The sequence below is a fragment of the Daldinia childiae genome, assembly GCF_008694065.1.
Source record: "Daldinia childiae strain JS-1345 chromosome Unknown Scaffold4, whole genome shotgun sequence".
NCBI lineage: Eukaryota > Fungi > Ascomycota > Sordariomycetes > Xylariales > Hypoxylaceae > Daldinia > Daldinia childiae.
Window position 1 is genome coordinate 15,238 of NW_022984645.1, and position 19,379 is coordinate 34,616.

General features: G+C 42.5%; 4 protein-coding genes across 5 annotated transcripts; 3 read left to right on the forward strand and 1 right to left on the reverse strand.

Moving 5' to 3' along the window:
* Positions 1-1,979: 1,979 nt before the first annotated feature.
* On the forward strand, positions 1,980-3,500 carry GL218_04321 (uncharacterized protein; the record flags this gene model as incomplete). The annotated part of the gene is made up of 1 exon (XM_033580917.1): positions 1,980-3,500. One exon carries the CDS (start codon positions 1,980-1,982, stop codon positions 3,498-3,500), a length of 1,521 nt encoding a protein of 506 aa, XP_033435532.1.
* A 5,387-nt stretch (positions 3,501-8,887) lies between these two features.
* On the forward strand, positions 8,888-10,968 carry GL218_04322 (putative transporter C3H1.06c; the record flags this gene model as incomplete). 2 transcript variants are annotated; one of them, XM_033580918.1, is made up of 7 exons in its annotated part: positions 8,888-9,106; positions 9,169-9,482; positions 9,546-9,807; positions 9,874-10,047; positions 10,107-10,126; positions 10,181-10,233; positions 10,307-10,968. In XM_033580918.1, 7 exons carry the CDS (start codon positions 8,888-8,890, stop codon positions 10,966-10,968), a joined length of 1,704 nt encoding a protein of 567 aa, XP_033435535.1. The 2 variants fall into 2 exon arrangements, with proteins under 2 accessions (XP_033435535.1, XP_033435534.1); XM_033580919.1 differs by lacking the exons at positions 10,107-10,126; positions 10,181-10,233 and having other exon boundaries at positions 10,531-10,968.
* A 707-nt stretch (positions 10,969-11,675) lies between these two features.
* GL218_04323 (putative 2-hydroxyacid dehydrogenase UNK4.10) lies at positions 11,676-12,698 on the forward strand (the record flags this gene model as incomplete). Its single annotated transcript, XM_033580920.1, has 1 exon — positions 11,676-12,698. The coding sequence occupies one exon, from the start codon at positions 11,676-11,678 to the stop codon at positions 12,696-12,698; it is 1,023 nt and encodes a 340-aa protein (XP_033435533.1).
* A 278-nt stretch (positions 12,699-12,976) lies between these two features.
* Positions 12,977-19,135, reverse strand: GL218_04324 (Ankyrin-2; the record flags this gene model as incomplete). Its single annotated transcript, XM_033580921.1, has 2 exons — positions 12,977-17,694; positions 17,797-19,135. 2 exons carry the CDS (start codon positions 19,133-19,135, stop codon positions 12,977-12,979), a joined length of 6,057 nt encoding a protein of 2,018 aa, XP_033435529.1.
* Positions 19,136-19,379: the final 244 nt, after the last annotated feature.

The window sequence follows — 19,379 nt, forward strand, 5'->3', positions numbered from 1 at the left end:
TAATATAATTAATAAAGAAATTAAAAATATTTATATTTAAAAATATATTTATAAAAAAATATTTTACTTATATAAAATATATAAAAATAATTTTAAATATATATAATAAATTAAACCTAAATAATTTTAATATAATTATATTTAATAAACTTATTAATTTAAAATTTTTTTTTTAAATAATTAAATATTAATTATAAAATATATTATTTATAAATTAAATAAAAATTAAAAATTATTTAAAATTATATTAAATAAAATTAATATATTTTTTAAAATTTAAATATTAAAATTATATATAATATATAATTATATTTAAATTATAAAAATTAAATTTAATAAAATTATTAAATATTATTATTTAAAAAAGTTTTTTTAATAATATTTATTTTTAAAATCTTCTTTATTAATCTTTAAATATTATAAATTAATAATTAATTTAAATATTAAAATTATGACTATTGCTATTGGTACACCCTCGTTTTGCTATCGGGGCTTATTGGTACACCCAGTACATTCAAATACATCCCACCCATTTTCAACTCCTATTACATCAGCCCTCATAACTTATTCAATCCCGCATTTCAACATATAAGACTTATATCGCTATTTTCGCCTCAATTAGAGCTTCCTAATGATATAAGTTCCAATTGGATGCATGCGTTATTTGAAAAGTTATTCGAATATACGTGTGTATTTGATTGAATATTTAATTGAATATAAATGCGACCGCAAAGAGCCTCCTGCAGAGCCGCATCCAAAGCCTCATCTAGAGACTTATCGAATATATCAACCCTTATAACTTACTAAATCCCACAATTCAACATATAAAGTTTACATCAAAGGTTTCGCCTCAATTAGAGCTATCTAATGATATAAGTTTCTATTAGATGCATGCGTTATTCCAAGAGTTATTCGAGTATGTATAATGGTGGTGGTGGTGGTGGCTCCTAGGGAGACCACGTGATACCCTTTCGCGCGGTCGCATCTGCGTTCAATTGAATGATATATATTCGAATAACTTTTGAAATATGGCATGCATCTTGTCGATACCTATATCATTAGAAAGCCCTAATTGAGGCAAAACTATCTATGTAAGCCTTATTTATTAAATTGTTGGATTGAATAGGTTGTGAGGGTGGATAGGTTAAAATGTGGTATATTTAATTTAATTGAAAAAATTGGTGGGGATGTACCCGTTGTACAGGGTGTACCAATAAGCCCCCGATAACAAAATGAGGGTGTACCAATAGCAATAGTCAAAATTATAAATAAATTAATATATTTAAATTATTTTAAATTAATTTAAATAAATATTATAAATACTAAATTTATTTTAATTAATAATAATAAAATTTTTTTATAATATTTAAAAAATATTAATAAAAATTTAATCTTAAAATATATAATTTAAATTAATTTAAAAAAATTAAATAATTTTTTAAATAAAAATAAACCTTTAAATAAATAAATTTAATAATAATTAATAATTTTTTAATTATAAAAATTTTTTAATTATTTAAAAAAATTTAAAAATTAATAATATTAAATTAATATTTTAATAAATAAATTTTAAAATTTTTATATTTAATAATTAAAAATATTATTTTAACTAATATTATTTAATTTTTAATAAGAAATATATTTAAATAAAAATATTCTAATTAAATCTTTAATTATTATCCGTTTTTTTAATCAATACGCAGCACCCCTTTAGGGGTACTACGTTGAACTTGTGTAAACAGCACTAATACCGTACTTTCAATAGCAAATTTGCTTACGAAAGAAGATCAGCATGCCAAGCTACCTTTTAAGAGCTTGGGTACCTACACAGGAATACCTAATCTAGAGGTTATAAAAGTAAATGATAGATTAATTGCGAAAAAAAAAAAAAGATATTTACATTTTTGAGATTTTTGCCCAGTAGCTCCTTTCATTGACCGTAGCTACCGCTCAATTATGATCTTCAGTATTTGAGAAAAATGATGTTGGATAGCCTAGACCTTTCCCTGCCCGCTAAGGCACCATCGATGGCATGTTACCATGATGTGCCTATGACTTTACATCCAGTAGCTCTCTATACTCTCGTCGACCTAGATGACGTAGAGCTTGGATATCTCGAGCGCGAATGCGAATCTGAGTGTGTTGTCATAGGCAGCGAGCCGGGTACCAGTGTGCGTCTTGCCCCACGGTCGCGCTTTGTCGGCCAGCCACTGCGCGCCGTCTTTGACTATCATCTTGAGTTGGGGCCGCAAAACACGTTTGAGCCTAGGTACTTTATCGCCACCTCCGAGAAAAACTGGCAGACTAAAGGGGTCATACTGGTAGCGTTAGACGATGACAAGCTTGAGTGCAATGTCGACTCATTTCGCATCAAGGCTGCCGATGTCGGCTTAAGTATCGTGAATCTGCAAATTGGGAATTCTTCCTGGAACGAAGAAAAGAATGGTTATAAGCTCCATCCCGATAATGGAGATGGCGACGAAGAAGAAGAAGAAGAAGATGATGATGATGATGATGGACCACCAAGGCCGAGGGCAAATATTCCCCTAGGCTACTATGTTCCCATTTATATCCATTCGAGTTTGCCGGAAGATAAAGTTATTGCCGACCTGGAGCCAGCGTTCAAATACAAATCGTCCAAAGAATATGCCTGTCGCATCCAAGCCAAATTGACTCCTGCATCCCTCTCCTCAGACACAGCATCAACCCAGGACCTCATCCAGCAAGCTGTCGTCCTACACCCCCTGCGCTGTGCAAAGAACCAGTATCTTCAAAAGAAATACATCCTCGTCGTCGATACGGTAGACCCTGATGAAAATGGCATGCTGATGGTCAAATTGCCGCCATGGGATGCAGGCCTTTCAGGGACGACTGAAAAAGCAGACTTGCACCGCATCGGGGAGGAATTAGCCCTTACTACTACTCAGCATATCCGTATCCCGTATTCTTGCTACGAAGGCCTGCAGACGCGTTTTCTGGTCGTAGCTAATGGTGATGCTGACTGGCCGTCAGAAGACGTGCGCGTTCAACCCGTCTTTATCGTCTTCCAGTACAACACGCACCACAAGGAGCTCGGTTTTGGCGCTAGTTCAATTGATTCTAGCGCTGCGAAACGGAAGCCTGGCGAAGAGCGACTGATATATGCGCCCGAAGCGGTCGAGCGCTCCGGAGAACGCCTGGACTTGATTAAGTGGAACTACAATGAAGCCGTGAGACGATTTCCTTGGTTTTGCCGGGAGAAACGATTCGTCGAAGCCTTAGATACGACTTATTTTATCTGCGTGGATGGAGACGATGTGGCTAAGACGGGGGTGTTACTGGTGCGGAGAAAATGGGACGGGAATCTGTGGGGCCGGACACGGGAAGAGTTGCTCAGTTTGCACGTTGATGGTGTGAAGCACGTAAAGGCCCCCATTAAGGAAGCACTTTCTCTCCTGGAGAAGGGACGGAAGGGTGAAACAAATGGGATGAGTGAGAGCTTGAGAGGTTTCTTCTCATAGACTTTTACCGCTGCTAGTAGACTAAGAAAGTCAGTAAGCAATGTTCTCTCCCCCTTTTCAGAGCATGCATCGATGGTAAGAATAATGAAATTATTGAATCCCGAAAAAATCATGCACTAAAGGCTATGAAGATAATATACTAATCTACCGAACCTCTAAATTTAACCTCGACAACCCGACCACTCTTACGAAGCCTAGTATGAATATTCCCTAACGTTCTAGCCTTGACATAGCGCTTCTAGCTGTCTATATCTATTCGCGGAGGCGATAGGTCAGTATACCGGAGCTCTAGAAGAACCCATCGGCAAAGCTACCATGACAAGCATTAGCCTGGAGGGGCCCTATTTAATGACATGGGCGTAAAATAGGGGGTAGAGAAGAAGGATTAGGAATAGGAGATGGGAGATGATATAGAACAAGCCGAATAGGGGAAGGAAAGATATAGACTAAGAGGCATAGAAAAGGAAGAAAGAGTGATGCAGTGGAGTGCATGGGAGGAACACGTACCACAGGCCGGGCGGAGTTGTGTGTCGTTCTTGGTTCGCTGTAAGAGCTTCTCATAGGTTTCCTGGTTCCACTCATATTCATTGCCATAGGGCTATGTGAATGGCGGCGGAAGCTGGTCCTCAGAGAATTGTCCTATTAGGTAAGCGTAAGGTTAGTAGACGACAAAGTGAAACTCTCGTTGTCTTAGTACGTCTAAGCGTGACCTTGCCTTGCCTACGATAGGCTCGTTGTCATTGACCATGCCCTCGATTAACACGCTTTATCGCTATTATCGTAACTGATTAGTCCTAGCTATCTCGATAGTTCAGATATTGTAAAACAATAAAGTCTTTAAGAAGGTATTTTAAGAAATTCTCATACGTTAGGTAGTGTCGGGGACAACATTCACATGAAGGGTAATTCGTCTTCATATAAGCCGAAAAAAACGTATGAACGTCGCTCGAAACACCTGAGGTCTAAATTTGAAGATGTACTATTATTGAATAAAAAGAACTAATAGTGAATATATAGCGAGAAACCATAACATATTTTGAGGGAGTAAATATATAATTAGTTATTACATTTCGTACATGGGTATGGAAAGTATTAATATAGAGTAAATTGACGTAAACCACTCCTGACTTCAAAATGACACGTGCCCGGCGAAGGACTACTTGATAAACTACCTGATATATCCATAACTCGAAAAGGGGGCCATATATTTGTTACTTAATATGAATTTTTACTATGAGCATCGATTCTAGAAGCACACGTGCCTTATCTCGCTCTCGACCCAAAACCTCGTCTACCAAGCAAAATCAATAGGCAAACAAACAAGAAGGTAAAGAGGACACCAACAATAATACCAACGACGGCCACAGTATCAAGATAAGTGCCCTGCGCTGATACTGGTTCTTGACGCTTGATATCTTGCAGGCTGGTCATAATGCCGTTTTCGACTAGCAATGGTAGAGCTAAGACCTTTGCATCAGAAGCTAGAATCAGGCATAATAAGATATGATACATTTTGTCGTTTGTTTATAGTCACCCTATACTCTCTATCCCAATATAAGGCTCTGGAGTTGAAGCATATGTTTAATGTCGAATATAAATCTACCTATATATCTAATATTTCACGGAGGTCAACAATAACCTTTGTTAATCGGAGAAGATTTTGTTCTACCAGCCATCAAAGAGATATTACGCTCCTTCGTGTACAGAGTGGAGCACGAAGACAATTTATCGTATTGTTAATCAAAGGCATTGTATGTTTTATTGTCTACGCGTGGTCATATTAAAGGTGACATGCTAAATCTTGGCTCTTTGTCCCTTGTTAAGGAATAATTATATTGTGACTCTGAAGATAATCTAGGGGTCCAAGAACATGTTGACAAAGTGCGACATCTATCGCATGTGTATTGTCACTGGAAGGAACTTTCAAGAATGAAAATGGTTAAGTACGACTAACTTCTTGATTTAGGTAAGTATCATCCAGCTGTAAGCATACTAATAGGCTCAGATGCTTCGTTCAAGACTCACTCTTTCAAAGCCATCTACCATTCGACACAGATTACGCGTATAATCCTATTCCTACCTAGAGATCTTTAAATTTTTATCTATATATTCTTCGTCTTTCCATAATATAGTACCCATTTCCCTTCCCATTTCTATCTTCATTCCCATCTCCTTCACATCAATACGCTTTCCAACTCTGCCTCAACTCATTGTCAAATTTAAACGACTATTACTATGAAGGCTCCCTGCCTCATTCTCGCAGGCACTTTCGTGTGCCACGCCATCGCAGATGGTGGCTATGCCAAGAATTGCCAAAACATGACGCTCATCGACTTAGATGATCCTCATGTCGGCCTGAGGGCATCTTGTAAAATCGAAAATAAAGCTCAATGCTCAATCCTTGATCTAGGGCAATGCTATGGAAATGACGATGGCGTGCTGAAGCCTCAAGACGGGTAAGCCACTCCCAAACCCCTTTCACATTTTGGGGCCTCAACAAATTGACACATCGTACTAACAATACTATTTAGAGGTGGCCTCCGTAAATGCCGGTCTTGTCACCTAGTGAATGGAACGGTTTTACAATGTAGGTGCCGCGCTCATTTCAAAGATCGTTACTATACAACCTCCGTGGATACCAGTAAGTAACCTAATCTACCGAATCGTTGCATATTTTTAAGCTAATGGCCCTCTTATAGACGATCTCGTTGTCAACAGTAACGGAGTCCTCAAATGTTTCGGTACTAGTGCTTCCATGCCCGATGACTGTGCACAGAAGCCATTGAATTCAGGAAGTGGTCATGACCTCTCGCTTATTATTCTGGGATATGCCCTTTCCCTTTGTGGCATTGCCTTTTTCTGGAGTTAAGATATATATAATATCTGCTCTAAATGGCTGATTCATTGCCTCCATATACGAATTTATGATAAAACCATATAGAAGCAAAGAAATAAATTTGGGTGAAAATGGCACCAGAAGACAACAATCCTTTATTCCAATAAGTACCTATCCAGCTAAGCTAACGAGAATGTGATTTTTAGCCATAAGCTCAATAAAGTAGGTGAATATTGGTTATATTAGTCAAGCTGCTCCTTTATGACTTTTCTTTCAATGCTAAATGCCGCATTTCATAGTCCTACCTAATCACCAATCATGTATAAGCCATAAAATCAGTTTTTGATTTTTAATGAATTATCTTCTTTTCTTTCAATTCTTTCATTCTACTGCCTTATGAACTACATAATAATCGTTATTTTCAAAGAGTTAATTGGGATGATTGATCATTACATAGTATCCATTATATAAAGTGATGATATTTCTAGATTACCGTGATAGACTTTCGTAACATGTTCATTGACTACAACTACGCTAGTGAAATCGTAGAGTTAGTCCCATTTTACTCACAACTTTCTTACAACATATCAGGGTATAAGTGGGTAAGGAGGCCTACAGGGGTCTATCTACTATATAAGGGCGCAGAGCGCCCTCGAAAGAGAATAGAAGCTAGGCGTTACTAGTTCAATATCTCATCCTTTTGGTCTACCTATCCTAGATATTCACTCTGTGTATGATATCAATCACCTGGGTATAAACCCCCTGACACAACATCAATAAAGTCATTATTTAAAGCCTCGTAATAATGTAATAGGAAACAATTTTTATCGCTTAATGTTCCAAGACCTCTTCTAAATTACTGTTATACGTACAATTTTAAGCTGCTAAACACGCCTGGTTTAAAAATTTACATTCGTTTAAGGAAAGGCTATTTGATGTTATATTATGTGGGATATACTTGACTCGAGTATGAATATTTATAGTAGTTACCTACCATAGCGGAGGTGGGGGTTTTCAGAGAATGGTTATTTTTGGGGAACGGTTCCTTAATAGGGAACGTTCCCTTGATTCCAGGCTTTTGATTAGCTGGATCCGAAAATAAATAGGTACAAATTTGGGATTTTTGGACCCACCTTGGATCCCATGTTCTTAATGCCAAGAACCATTCCCTCTTATAGAACCGTTCCCTTTTTGGGAAGCATTTTCGTCGATTTTACCTAAAAAAAAGAAAAAAAACCCTTTTTGGTCAAAATGGCTAAGTACGGGAAGGGTTACCCTATACTTTAAAAGAAAAAAACCTTTTTACAAAAAAATTTTTTTTTTTTTCATTAAAGTTTTTTTTTTTAAATAAAATAATATTTCGGAAGTGAAGGTTATAAAGGTTAAAAACAAGAAAATTTTCACAATAAAATAATTCGATGAAATTGGCCACCTCGTCCCATTAGCTCAAACGTTTACACTTTAAACTTTAACCTTAATGGTGGGGTTTATGGTTACACGAACGTAAAAGTGGTAGGTTCGAGGACCAGTCCTTCTAATTTTTTGACTTTTTTGACTTTTTACCCACTTTTTTACGTGAAAGTCACGTGAAAGTCACGTGAAATGACAAATTTCCACAATTTGGAAACCGTTCCCTTTTTGAGAACCATTCTTACAATAGGGAACGAGGCAACTGTTATGGTATGAAAACATTTTAGGGAACGTTTTTCTAAATAGGGAACGGTTCCCTGTACCCACATACCCCCGCTATGGTACCTAGGAAGTTACTGCTGTTGGTCCGAATTCCACTTTTGTAGCGGGGTTTCTCGTAAACACAGAACCGTTCTTAACCTTAGGTACACATACATGATATACACAAGCATCAACGGATTCTCGTATTCCCTCATATTAATTAGAAAATATAGTATAACCTAATAGAAAATAACTCGATATAAGCTTAACAATAAAGACGATGAAAGGTGTTAGAAGCGTGAAGTACTAAATAACCCTAACAAAAAAACAACCCCAACCCCAATCCCTCCCTTACAAGTTACCGTGTCCAATAGTTACCTACATTAAAGCCAAGGACTTAAACCTATAGGCTGAGCCTCAATGCTACTAATTAAAGATATCATCCTAGTAATGTTCGTGTGCCAGCTTGGGATATATGACGCCTCGAATACTCGGTCCATGATTAGCTGAATCATATTGTCAGCACTGAAAGGGAATGTCCTATATCACACCAACTCGGATGGATACGGGTGGTATTCACCGCGATATCTGTGCTATCTACTTCAAGCATAAAGTCTTTTATTTGCGTACTTTACCCTATTCTATCAGGTGCTTTCTACACTCCAGTACCAAATTCCTCCCTTGATACCATCCTAACCTCCCTTGATTTGTGCTATTTATGTCCTATGGTTATTCCTATTAATCCGGAAATGCTTTGGGCTACCCGGCCCCTTTGTTGAGTTAAATACGTGGTTCACTTCCAAATCATTCCCTGGGGGAATTCTGGCTTGACTGTCTATCTTTCCCTATTAACACCCACACTCTATTTGCACATTTCAAGATGTCCGGTTCTGATAATGCCTCTTCGTCAGACAGGGAGATTGTTGTGAAGGAACCTCCTATCGTCGACTGGCCATCAGACAAAATGGCAAGCGAAACACAAAAGCCGGCCGAAGAGGAATGGAAGCCATCGAAGCACGAAAAAGCCATTATTTACACTCTTGCTTTCCTAAACCTCATCGTCTCTCTCGATGCTACTATTATTGTTACCTCCTTAAGTGTAAGAACTAAATTTATCTATAGTATATATCCTTCTAGAGTTCACTAACGGGGATTCATTAGGCGATTATTAGTGAACTTCAGGGTACAACTACTCAAGCCTTCTGGATCGCCACGTCATATCTTCTTGTCAATGCAGTTACTATGCCGATGATTTGCTCAGTCAGCGACATCATTGGACGCCCAATCTGCCTTACCTTTTCGATCGCTGCGTTTTCGGTAGGAACACTACTCTGCTGTACGGCACATAGCATTACGCAGATGATCGTGGGTAGATGTATCCAAGGCGTCGGCGGAGGAGGTATTCACTCTTTAGGCTTGGTCATTCATACCGACTTTGTGCCCCTAAGATGGAGACCGAAGTGGTATAGCGTAACGTAAGTCTCTTAGCAGATCTCCAGAGCATTTCAGTCATCTAAACTAAAAAACAATATTCATAGACTCGCAGCATGGGCTGTAGGCCTCTCAATAGGGCCGGTGACAGGTGGGGCCATTGCTGATAGGACTACATGGCGCTGGATATTCTATATCATGCTTCCTATTTGCGGGTTCGGCCTTGTTGTCGTACCTTATCTTCTTACTCTACGGCCGAAAGAGGCTACATTTCAAGAGAAATTAAGGAGAATTGACTGGCTGGGAGGATTTATTTTTACTGGTTCCGCAACAGCCTTTCTTATTGCAATTTCCTGGGGTGGCTCACAAGTATGTAAATCCCTTCGACCACTTCGCTTCATAAACGGTTGGCACATCATCTAACTATCTATATAGCATGCGTGGAATAGCGCGGCCACGTTGGTTCCTCTCGTGCTAGGCATTGTCGGTTTAATAGCCACTTCTTTCTACGTAGGGTACATTGCGAAATACCCTTTCATTCCTAGTGCCCTATTCAAGGATATTAGCTCTATAATTACATATATAGGTGCTTTTCTCCAAGGCGTCCTGGTACGTTTCTTGTATAATTTTTGTTTGAGTATGGTAGCTAACGTATCTGGCCCTTGCAGTTATATGGGCAATTATACTAGTAATTAAATCCCACCATATCTCCGATTTAGCATACCGCTGACATTAGGAAAAGTTGTCCGTTCTATCTCATGTCCGTAAAAGAATTTACTCCGACTATTGCAGGCGGTAAGTAGCATTTAGATTTATCATCAGTCATTACAGGATATTAGGAATCCTATACTGACAATAGGTGTTACAGTGGCTACACTTCCAAACCTCCTCACATTTGCTATATCCGGAATAGTAACTGGCCGCCTTGTGACCCGGTTTAACAATTTCCGTTGGGCTATTTGGTTTGGTTGGTTTGTCAGCTGCATCGCAACAGCTATGTACACAATATGGAGGGTCAACGACAGCGCGCCTGTTTGGGTTATTAGCTATCTTTTAGGAGGGATCAGTCATGGGGCTATACTTAATGCCCAGAATTTCGGAACCCAGAGCATGTGCAAACCCGGAGACGAAGGTGCCGCCGCAGCGATGTATATATTCGCAAGGCAGTTTGGTATGGCCGTTGGTGTAGGAATAGGCGCGTCAACGTTTCAAAACGTGATGAAGCTAAAGCTCAGGTGGGAAGGACTGGATACTTCCATCGCTGACTATGCTGAAAGTTATATTCCGACTTTGCACTTACTTCCTGTTGGCCATGTCCGGGACGCAACTTACGACTCGTTCAAGCTGGGTTTTCAGGTCGTGTTTGCTACGTGGCTAGGGATCTCGGTTCTCGCCCTCTTCCTTACCCTAGTGTTTGTCAAACACGCCGATATGAACAGAAAATTGGATTCGGATCACACGATTGACAGCACGCGGATGTTTAGGCATTGGGACAAAAAGCGTTCTTCTATGGAAGGCGTTAGGGAGTGAGACTTAGGTATGCCTTTAGTGCCTTTAATGGGCATGGTCAAATGAGCTTTCTTTGGTATCTTAGGTAGGTGAGGTATTCATCATTATTGATGATGTAGTTTACTATTTCTTCTGTATTGAATGATGGGATCCAATCGTTACGAGTAAAGACTGGGGAGCAACGCAATTTGTTATATTTATTTGGGAGATACTTACATGGAAATATCATTGGAAATGTATTCCGTTAGCATCTACAGATTTTATAGGTGACAGCGAGTTCTATGAGTTAGGTCAAATATATTGAAAAAAAATAAAAAAAAATAAGGCTTACCTGGACGGATAGGTAGTGGGACGGACCTGGGAGTCCCTCCAAGGCTGCAACTGGGTGGCCATATTAACCACACAAATTTCTTTTGTTATTGGACTTATTGAGCTCATTGATAGATGATAGTCTACTATGGCTATTAGGCTCCTACTAAAACTAATTGATTCTGTTTATTAAATATATAACGGCTAGTCTTTGTGACCTATTGAAATTTAAGCGGACTAATAAATAGTGGGAGGAATCCGCCATCTTAGTGCAACGCGATTGCGATTTTAGGTCACCATCTCCGAAGTTCGGCATCTGTCGGTTATTATACAAGTATACTTCGTACATATTACCAAACCACCACCTAAAGTTATAGCAAATATATAACTAACAATAAATTTTTTTAAATTTTTTTACCATGTCGTCACCTCCTACCGTTCTCTTAATCGGGAACTTAGTCCATACAAACGAAGAATGGAAGTCCCTTAGCAGTAAATATACACTCCTTGAGTTTCGAAAGGGAACGCGAGAGCAATTTCTCGAGAATTGCCGAAATGGAACTTACGCCGCAGTCAGCGGATGCTATCGGTCCAACGTTTCTACCGCAATAACAGGGCCATTCGATCGTGAGCTCGTCGCAGCGCTACCACAGTCCTGGAAGTTCATCGCGCACAACGGCGCGGGCTACGACAACATCGACGTGGCGGCGTGCAGCGATCGTAAGATCGCCGTATCATCCACTCCCGTGGCTGTCGATGATGCTACCGCTGACGTCGGCATATTTCTCATGTTGGGTGCTTTGCGATATGCGCACGAGCCGCTGATCGCGTTGCGCCAGGGCCGCTGGAAGGGGAGGGTGCAGCTAGGCCACGACCCTCGCGGCAAATCCCTTGGAATTTTAGGGATGGGCGGGATTGGACGGGCGATGGCAGACCGTGCGCGCAGTTTCGGGATGAATATCATTTATCATAACCGACGCCAACTGAATCCGTCTTTGGAGAAAGGAGCGAAATACGTGTCATTTGACGAGTTACTAGCTCAGTCAGACGTACTATCCCTTAACCTAGCTCTGAACGAAAGCACCCGACACATAATTTCCGCGCCGGAATTGGCCAAGACAAAAATGGGTGTCGTAATTGTAAACACGGCGCGTGGAGCGCTGATCAACGAGGCGGACCTGGTGGCTGCGCTAGAGTCGGAACACGTCTCGGCAGTAGGTCTCGACGTATTTGAGAACGAACCGGAAATCCATCCCGGATTGGTGAAGAACGACCGAGCGTTTTTACTCCCTCATCTCGGGACAACTACCGTCGAGACTCAGCGAGAGATGGAACTTCTCGTGTTGAGGAATTTGCAAGCGGTTATTGACGAAGGAAAGATACTGACTTTGGTAGGGGAGCAAAAGGGGTTGGATTGGGTGCCTAAGGAGGCAGATTTATGATTACCTTAGGTACATGTAGATGTTGATGCAGAATTTAGAAGACTACCAGGTACCTAATAGATACCTAAATATAGGTAGTTAGATAATCCCCAAACTCTGCGAACTTCATTTAAACTTTCGGCTTAATACCCTTTTAATCGCTGGATAGTTCAATTACATAATCCTAAGTGAATACCGGTGCAAATGATAAGGACATATCTAAGATCTCTACCAGATAAAGTGGAGTCGTGAGATTCTTACTCAATCAACATCATTATTAGATTCATCGGGACGAAGTTCTACTTCCTTCCGAAGATCGCGATAATATCATCTTTCTCAAAGACGCTGGCAACATCTAATGCGCTCCTCCCCTTAGCATCCTCCTTCAACGGATCTAGCCCTTTAGCCATGAAAGCCTCAAACATTGCCTTATCATGTCCCTCTCCCGTATAGTATGTCTTTTTTCTCCTAGCGATCACATGCAACGCCGTCTCGGCCTCTTTGTTTACCGCGAAGATATCAACAAGGCTATCAGGTGAGAAAAGCTTGTCGTAGTGAGGCAGATGGCATTCTCCAGAATTCTCGCTGCGAAGGTCTCTATCTCCAGATAATAGATATGCAAAAAGGGGAGTGTTACCATCATTGTCTGCTACGTTGATTGACGCTATGAATCTTTGCCAGAGAGCTAAGCATTGGTCAAAATAGTCCTTAGGTAGCTTTGTGTCTATATGTCCGGAGCCGAGCGGCTTGCGACGCGTTTCTAGACACTGAGAAGCTATATTATGAAGTACCGTGAGGCCGTCTGGGTCAGGGTCTGTACTGGCGCCTTTAGAGAGCAACAGGTCGCAAATCTTAGGTCGTAGGATACGCAAAGCGTAGTGAAATGGCGAAAACCCACGATTGTCTTTCAGAAATAGGGTAGGAGCAACTTCTTCACGATTGATGAATTGAATAAGAACGTCATCAGGAATTCCTGGATTCTCTAAGAGATGATGCAGCGCTGTCTTTCCTTCGTTATCCACCAGTGTCGCATCAGCCCCACGATCCAGGATCTGCAGCGGGGGTCCTGGTAGTTTTGGTTCCCAGTGGCGATACGAATATCCAGGCAGAATTTCACGCCAGTCGCACGAGGCTATCAAGACCGTCCGGCCACGCTGATCACGGCGGTTGAAGTCGATTCGGGACACGCACGGCTCCCGTAGAAGTGTATTCGGGACTTCGTACTCTGGAAACTCAAAGAGAAAATGAACCATAGTTTCGTTCTCGTTCAGCGGCAAATATAAATCAGCACCTCGCCGTACGAGAGCTTTGAGTAGGGGTGTCGAGTTTCGGACGCTCGTGTTCAACTTCTCAGCAAAAGCCGCACACAGCAGCGCGTATACCTTTCGAGGCTCTGTGAGCTTGTAATTCACCCTCCGGCTGGGGTACTTTTCGTCGAGCAAATCCACGCTGAGTCCATGGTCTAGAAGCGTCTCTAGCGCTGAGAGATTCTGGTCGTATATAGCTAGGAATACAGGATTACGATCCCCGATGGCCGGATCTGCACCTCTGCGAAGCAACTCTTTCATGATGTCTGGAGCGGCAGAGGCCTTGTGGAGAGGCGAAAGTCCCATCTTATCGACGATATTTAGACTGGCCCCGTTATCCAAAAGAATTCGTACCATATCAAGCCTCCAAAAACCTTGGACGTCGTCATCTTGGTACTTTTTACCGCGGGCGGCGACGTGCAAAGCAGATCTTCCTTCCTCGTCTAGAGCGTCTACATCAGCTCCATGAGAAAGAAGATATTTCATACCCTCCAACTGCCAATTATGATCTGCCGATGCAAGTAAATGAAGCGCGGTCCCGGTGGGAATTATCTCTTCATCAAGGCCCTGAAACCTCTCGGGACTAATGCGTGCACCTTGCGCATTGACATCAACATATAGCTTTTCGATCAGGAATTGTAGCATCAGCATATTCGATTCAGACTGCTGACATGCTAATTGTAGGGCAGTTCTGGCTTCAGAATCAATGTAGAGTTCCTTATCTTTTTGATCTCTCTCGATCTTCTCTCGAAGGGACGTATAAGAACTGTAATGCAATATTACTCGAGATAGCTGTTCGGCAACTTGCGTATAGCCAAGTTTCATGAGTTCCTTCAGAAGCTGGTAGTAAGAGGAGTCAAGCGGGTTGGTTTCAAAGCCGATATTAATTAACTGTGCAGCATCCTCGCTCGTAACAAGGTCTAAGCTTGTGGAAGGGGACGTAATAATTTCGTCGAGGGCTTCTTTATCCTCATTTAGATTAATCGGTCTTGGTCGTATTAACTCCATGTGGGCTCTCATCTTTTGTCGAATCTTTTCTGATCGCTCCGCAGTGTCCTTGTTGTTATTTAAACCTTTCGTTGCTTTTTCGAAAAGTGCCTCATTCTTGGCAAATACCTCGACAAACTCGGCGCAACCAGCTGCAAGGGCTGCATCTAACGCTGTCAGTTTAGATTTATCAACCGCGGCAACATCAGAGTTGGCATCCAGAAGCATTTTCACGATCGTCCCAATAGCCCCAGAGCCATAATTATCCTGATACCGACGCCGGGTTTGGGGCCCGGAAATATACGGCTGAAAGGGACGTCTGACTGGGCTGCATAGCCATTCGTACCGCTGCTCATATGCGTCCCAGACTTTTTGCTCTAATGTAGATTGGGCACAGGCGTGGAGAGGAGTACACCCGTTTGAGTCTACTACCTGTATATCGGCGCCGTACCTCAGTAGAAAAGCCACGGACTCCGGTTCTCCTGAGCTACATGCGTAATGAAGCGGCGTCCTACCGAATACGTCTTTCTGATTCAAGTCGATGATTCCTAACCGAAGTATCTGACAGACGATTCCGGGCTTCCGGGCCCGACAGGAGATATGAAGGGCATTTTGCCCATCGTGCGTCAAAAAGCTCAAGTCGGCGCCGGAATCGATTAGCAAGCTCAGGTTTTTCTCAGACCTCATAGACGCTATATGTAGGGCGGTCAAGCCATAGTTGTCTCTTATTTCGAAATCGACTTGGCCCTGATAGTTGATGACTTCGACAAAATGGGCGCGGTCCTTGCTGCGGATGGTACTGCCGTAGGCGAGCTTCTGTTGGTAGACGTGCAAAGCTGTAGAGCCCTTGTTGTTCACGGCATTTACGGGGATCCCGAGACTAATAATCCAGCGTAAAAAGTCGGCTACATGCTGTTCGCCATTGAACCATAAAGCAATGTGATGGATGAGAGTGTCCCCTGCGTAGTTGGTACTGAGTGGATCTACTCCGTCGGTAGCAATACGCTTCTCTATTCTATCACGTAGGCACTCAGTTGCGTGGCAAATAATATGGATAGAATTGTTACCAAACTTATCGACTACGTCTGTTTTCGCGCCGTGGTCTCGGAGTATTCGTAGCTTGTCCTCGGAGGAAAGGCAGGAGAGATAGAGAGTCTGGCCATTTATTGCATTTCTGGAGTCGATATCAATGCCTTCCGTGAGTAACAGCTCGAGGTATTTCGCGAACTTCTCAATACCGGACTGGGAGGATAACCCGAACCAACATCGCTCCTTGACAGCGTCGTCGTTGCATCTTGCGAGTAGTATTTGGAAGACCTCGAGCCCGGCAGACATCGCTTTATATACGGGCGTTGATCCATGATCATCCTTAACATTCGGATCGGCGCCGTTCTCGAGCAGAAGCTTAACAATAGATTCTGTGTCCTCGGTCCCTTTTACCATGCCTGGTTGGTCAAGCACACAGTGTAGGACTGTTTGACCATGACGCCCTTTTTTATTTGGATCGCCCCCGCCATCTAGAAGAAGTCGTATGGCCTTAATATCACGATTCAGGCGCAAAACTAAATTCATGGGAGTATCTCCGTGAATATGGGTCTTGTTCAGGTCAGCTCCTGCTTCCAGCAAGGCTTTCAGGGCAAGCACGCGAGGTGTGGTCCAACTACTTCTCAATGGGGCACCAGCAGCAAGGAGTAGAGCGGTATTCTTCTCGCTGTCGACCTGCTCAAGATCGGCACCTGCTTCTAACAACATTCTTAGGATAGCCTGACACGACGAGTCATTATCGTCGCGCCACGACGTCACTAGGCAGTGTATCGGGGCATCTGCGGTGCTTCCAACCCAAGCCCCACCGTTACGAGTACGTCGAGGGGCCCATTTTGATACTTGAGTTACATCTGCTCCCCGGTTTATGAGGGCTTGGACGCATTTCGCGTTGGCTGCACTGCATGCGAAATATAGAGCAGTCGCCCCGCGGTACGTCGCATTTGCTGAGACATCCGTGGTTTCTAGAATCGCCAAGACAGACTCCGTTCGACCGAATCGACAGCATTCGCATAGGAGACGCTCTAACGTTTCCGGCTTGCAAAATGGGATCATCGTTATGATGGTCTCCGTGTATCCGCCTTGGATAGCGTAGAGGATTGCACACTCTCCCTTTGTGATCTTCTCTCCTCCTAGTAGACGTCCTGCGTGGTTTTCCTTTGTTTTGATCGTGTCAGGTTCCACGCCAGCTTCGAGTAGTACTTTCACCACCGAGGCGTATTTGACGGCGAGATGGATCGGCTTTAAGCCACGCCCGTCTATCGCATTCGGGTCGCTCCCATGCTGGATCAGCAATGATACAAGCTTCGTATGTCCATTGGCAGCTGCCCAATGTAACGGGATGCGTTCTTGAGCATCTACTGCGGACACTTGTAGGCCTTCCTCTATTAACTTGAGAGCGAGATAATATAGGCCCGAGAAAGCAGCGATGTGAAGTCCCGTCGGCAAACCTTCCGCCTTTTCTTTGTTATTCGACGTCGACCCCCATTGAAGTATAAGCCACCTTCTAAAAGCTATGTCATTCGGCCTAACAAAACCCAAGACGGCGCTAAACAGCTCCTCATCTTCTACGTCGCCGTAAAGGCTGGCATGATATGACCAGTTCTCCACGGCATAACTCAGAAATGGATGGCGCAAGCGGGCCTCCCTATATCTAAAGGGGTCTTCTTCCTCTTTCAGGCCTAGATGGGAACGTTTATAGTGCTCTTCATCCAGATCAATTTGATGCCGAGGCTTCTGATAGGTGACTGATAACTCCTTAGCCGTATTGTCGGACTGCTCACCATCAAGAAGCAAGGAGCCAGATCGGAGGTATCGAAGACAATTCATAGCCATATGCTTGTGCGCCTTTCCAGATTCAATTACCGGGAATGCAGTTACCGGGTCAACTTTTTGCAGGCTGCGCATTTCGCCACGCAAAAATTCGGTGAATGAATGATGAATTACCTGTAGCGTTTCGTCTTCAAGAATTTCTATCAGGGGCGCGCAGCAGGTGGCGACCAGTATCTTGAAGCCCGAGGGCGCTTCGATATCTGGACAAATGGATTTTATTAAGCTTGCCAACTCGTTCAGTCGCAGAGGGCGTGAGGAATGCGTGACCGCCTCAAGAACAAACACCTGGGTGTCAATACTTATTCCGTTCTCTTGGCGCTGCTTCGCTAGAAGGCTAGTATATGTCTGTTCCAATCCCACAGGGAGAGTTTTTTCCAGAGTAGACATATCTACTGAGCCATCTGCGAGAAAATAAGCTTCCACTTGGTCCATCGTAAGCTTTGCAACCAGGAATAAGCCTTGAGACATTTTTGCTACCATATCAATGACCTGCTGTTTAATTTCCGGCGTATTATCGGTTTTAGGAAGCTTGTCAAAACGATGGTGTAGATACGCTGTTATATCAGCATCCACAAGACGCTGCTGAAGGCTAATGTGAACGATCGACGAGTCTCTCAAGGCACTTTGCAAATACTGCTTAGGCCTACTGGTGACGAGTAGTTTCAAGGAGTGAGGACGATAGGTAGCCAAGTTATTAAGCCTTTCGAGAAGCGCCCTGTTTCCAGGAGTCATCTCATCCATCTCGTCCAGAGCATCAGCAACACAGAAACATTTCGACACAGATGATACTCCATCGAGAAAAAGTTGAAATAGTTCGCTGTCCGGAGTCTCTACCAAGCTTGTCTTTAGGCGTGACTGGAGATAAAACTGTAGCTTAGGAGAGTAGGGCAGAAGCTGAGCAAGCCAATCTTGAATAAGAGCACGCGGTGAGAAATTGGCTGCGACGATATTTCGAAAAAACATGAATAGAACAGGACAGTCTTCAGATGTGCGTAAATGATTAATCACCGAAGCCGCTATGACGCTTTTCCCTGCGCCGGCTACTCCCTTTATCCAAAGGCTGCCATGCTCTGAAGAGTCGTACCATTTCTTATACTCGTCAGTCTCGCAAATCCAAAGACCGGTTCCGGGAGCTTGGGATGAGAGATGACGGCGGAATTCACCAGATTCAGCCAAGTAGTCGGTGGGCTTAAGCCAGTTGCGTATCTCTGCCAATTCCTCATGGCTCAACGCGGTTTCATTATGATCCACAATGTCATATTCATCTGTTATGCTGGATGGACCGGTCATTCTTAAAGGATAATTTACATTGAAAACTTATTACAGCGTAAGTATATCGAAAAGGTGAATCATGCTCATCCATGTCCTTTTATATACATCCTCTGCGGCACAGCTACATAGGATGTTAGTAAAGCAGGCAACAATGGCTCATCCATAGTGGGACCTCATCTAGACGTCCAGCTATGCTATTGGCTAAAGTCTTTTAAGACACGAGCATCATTCTGAAGGGCCACGGTGATATCAAAAGCATAAG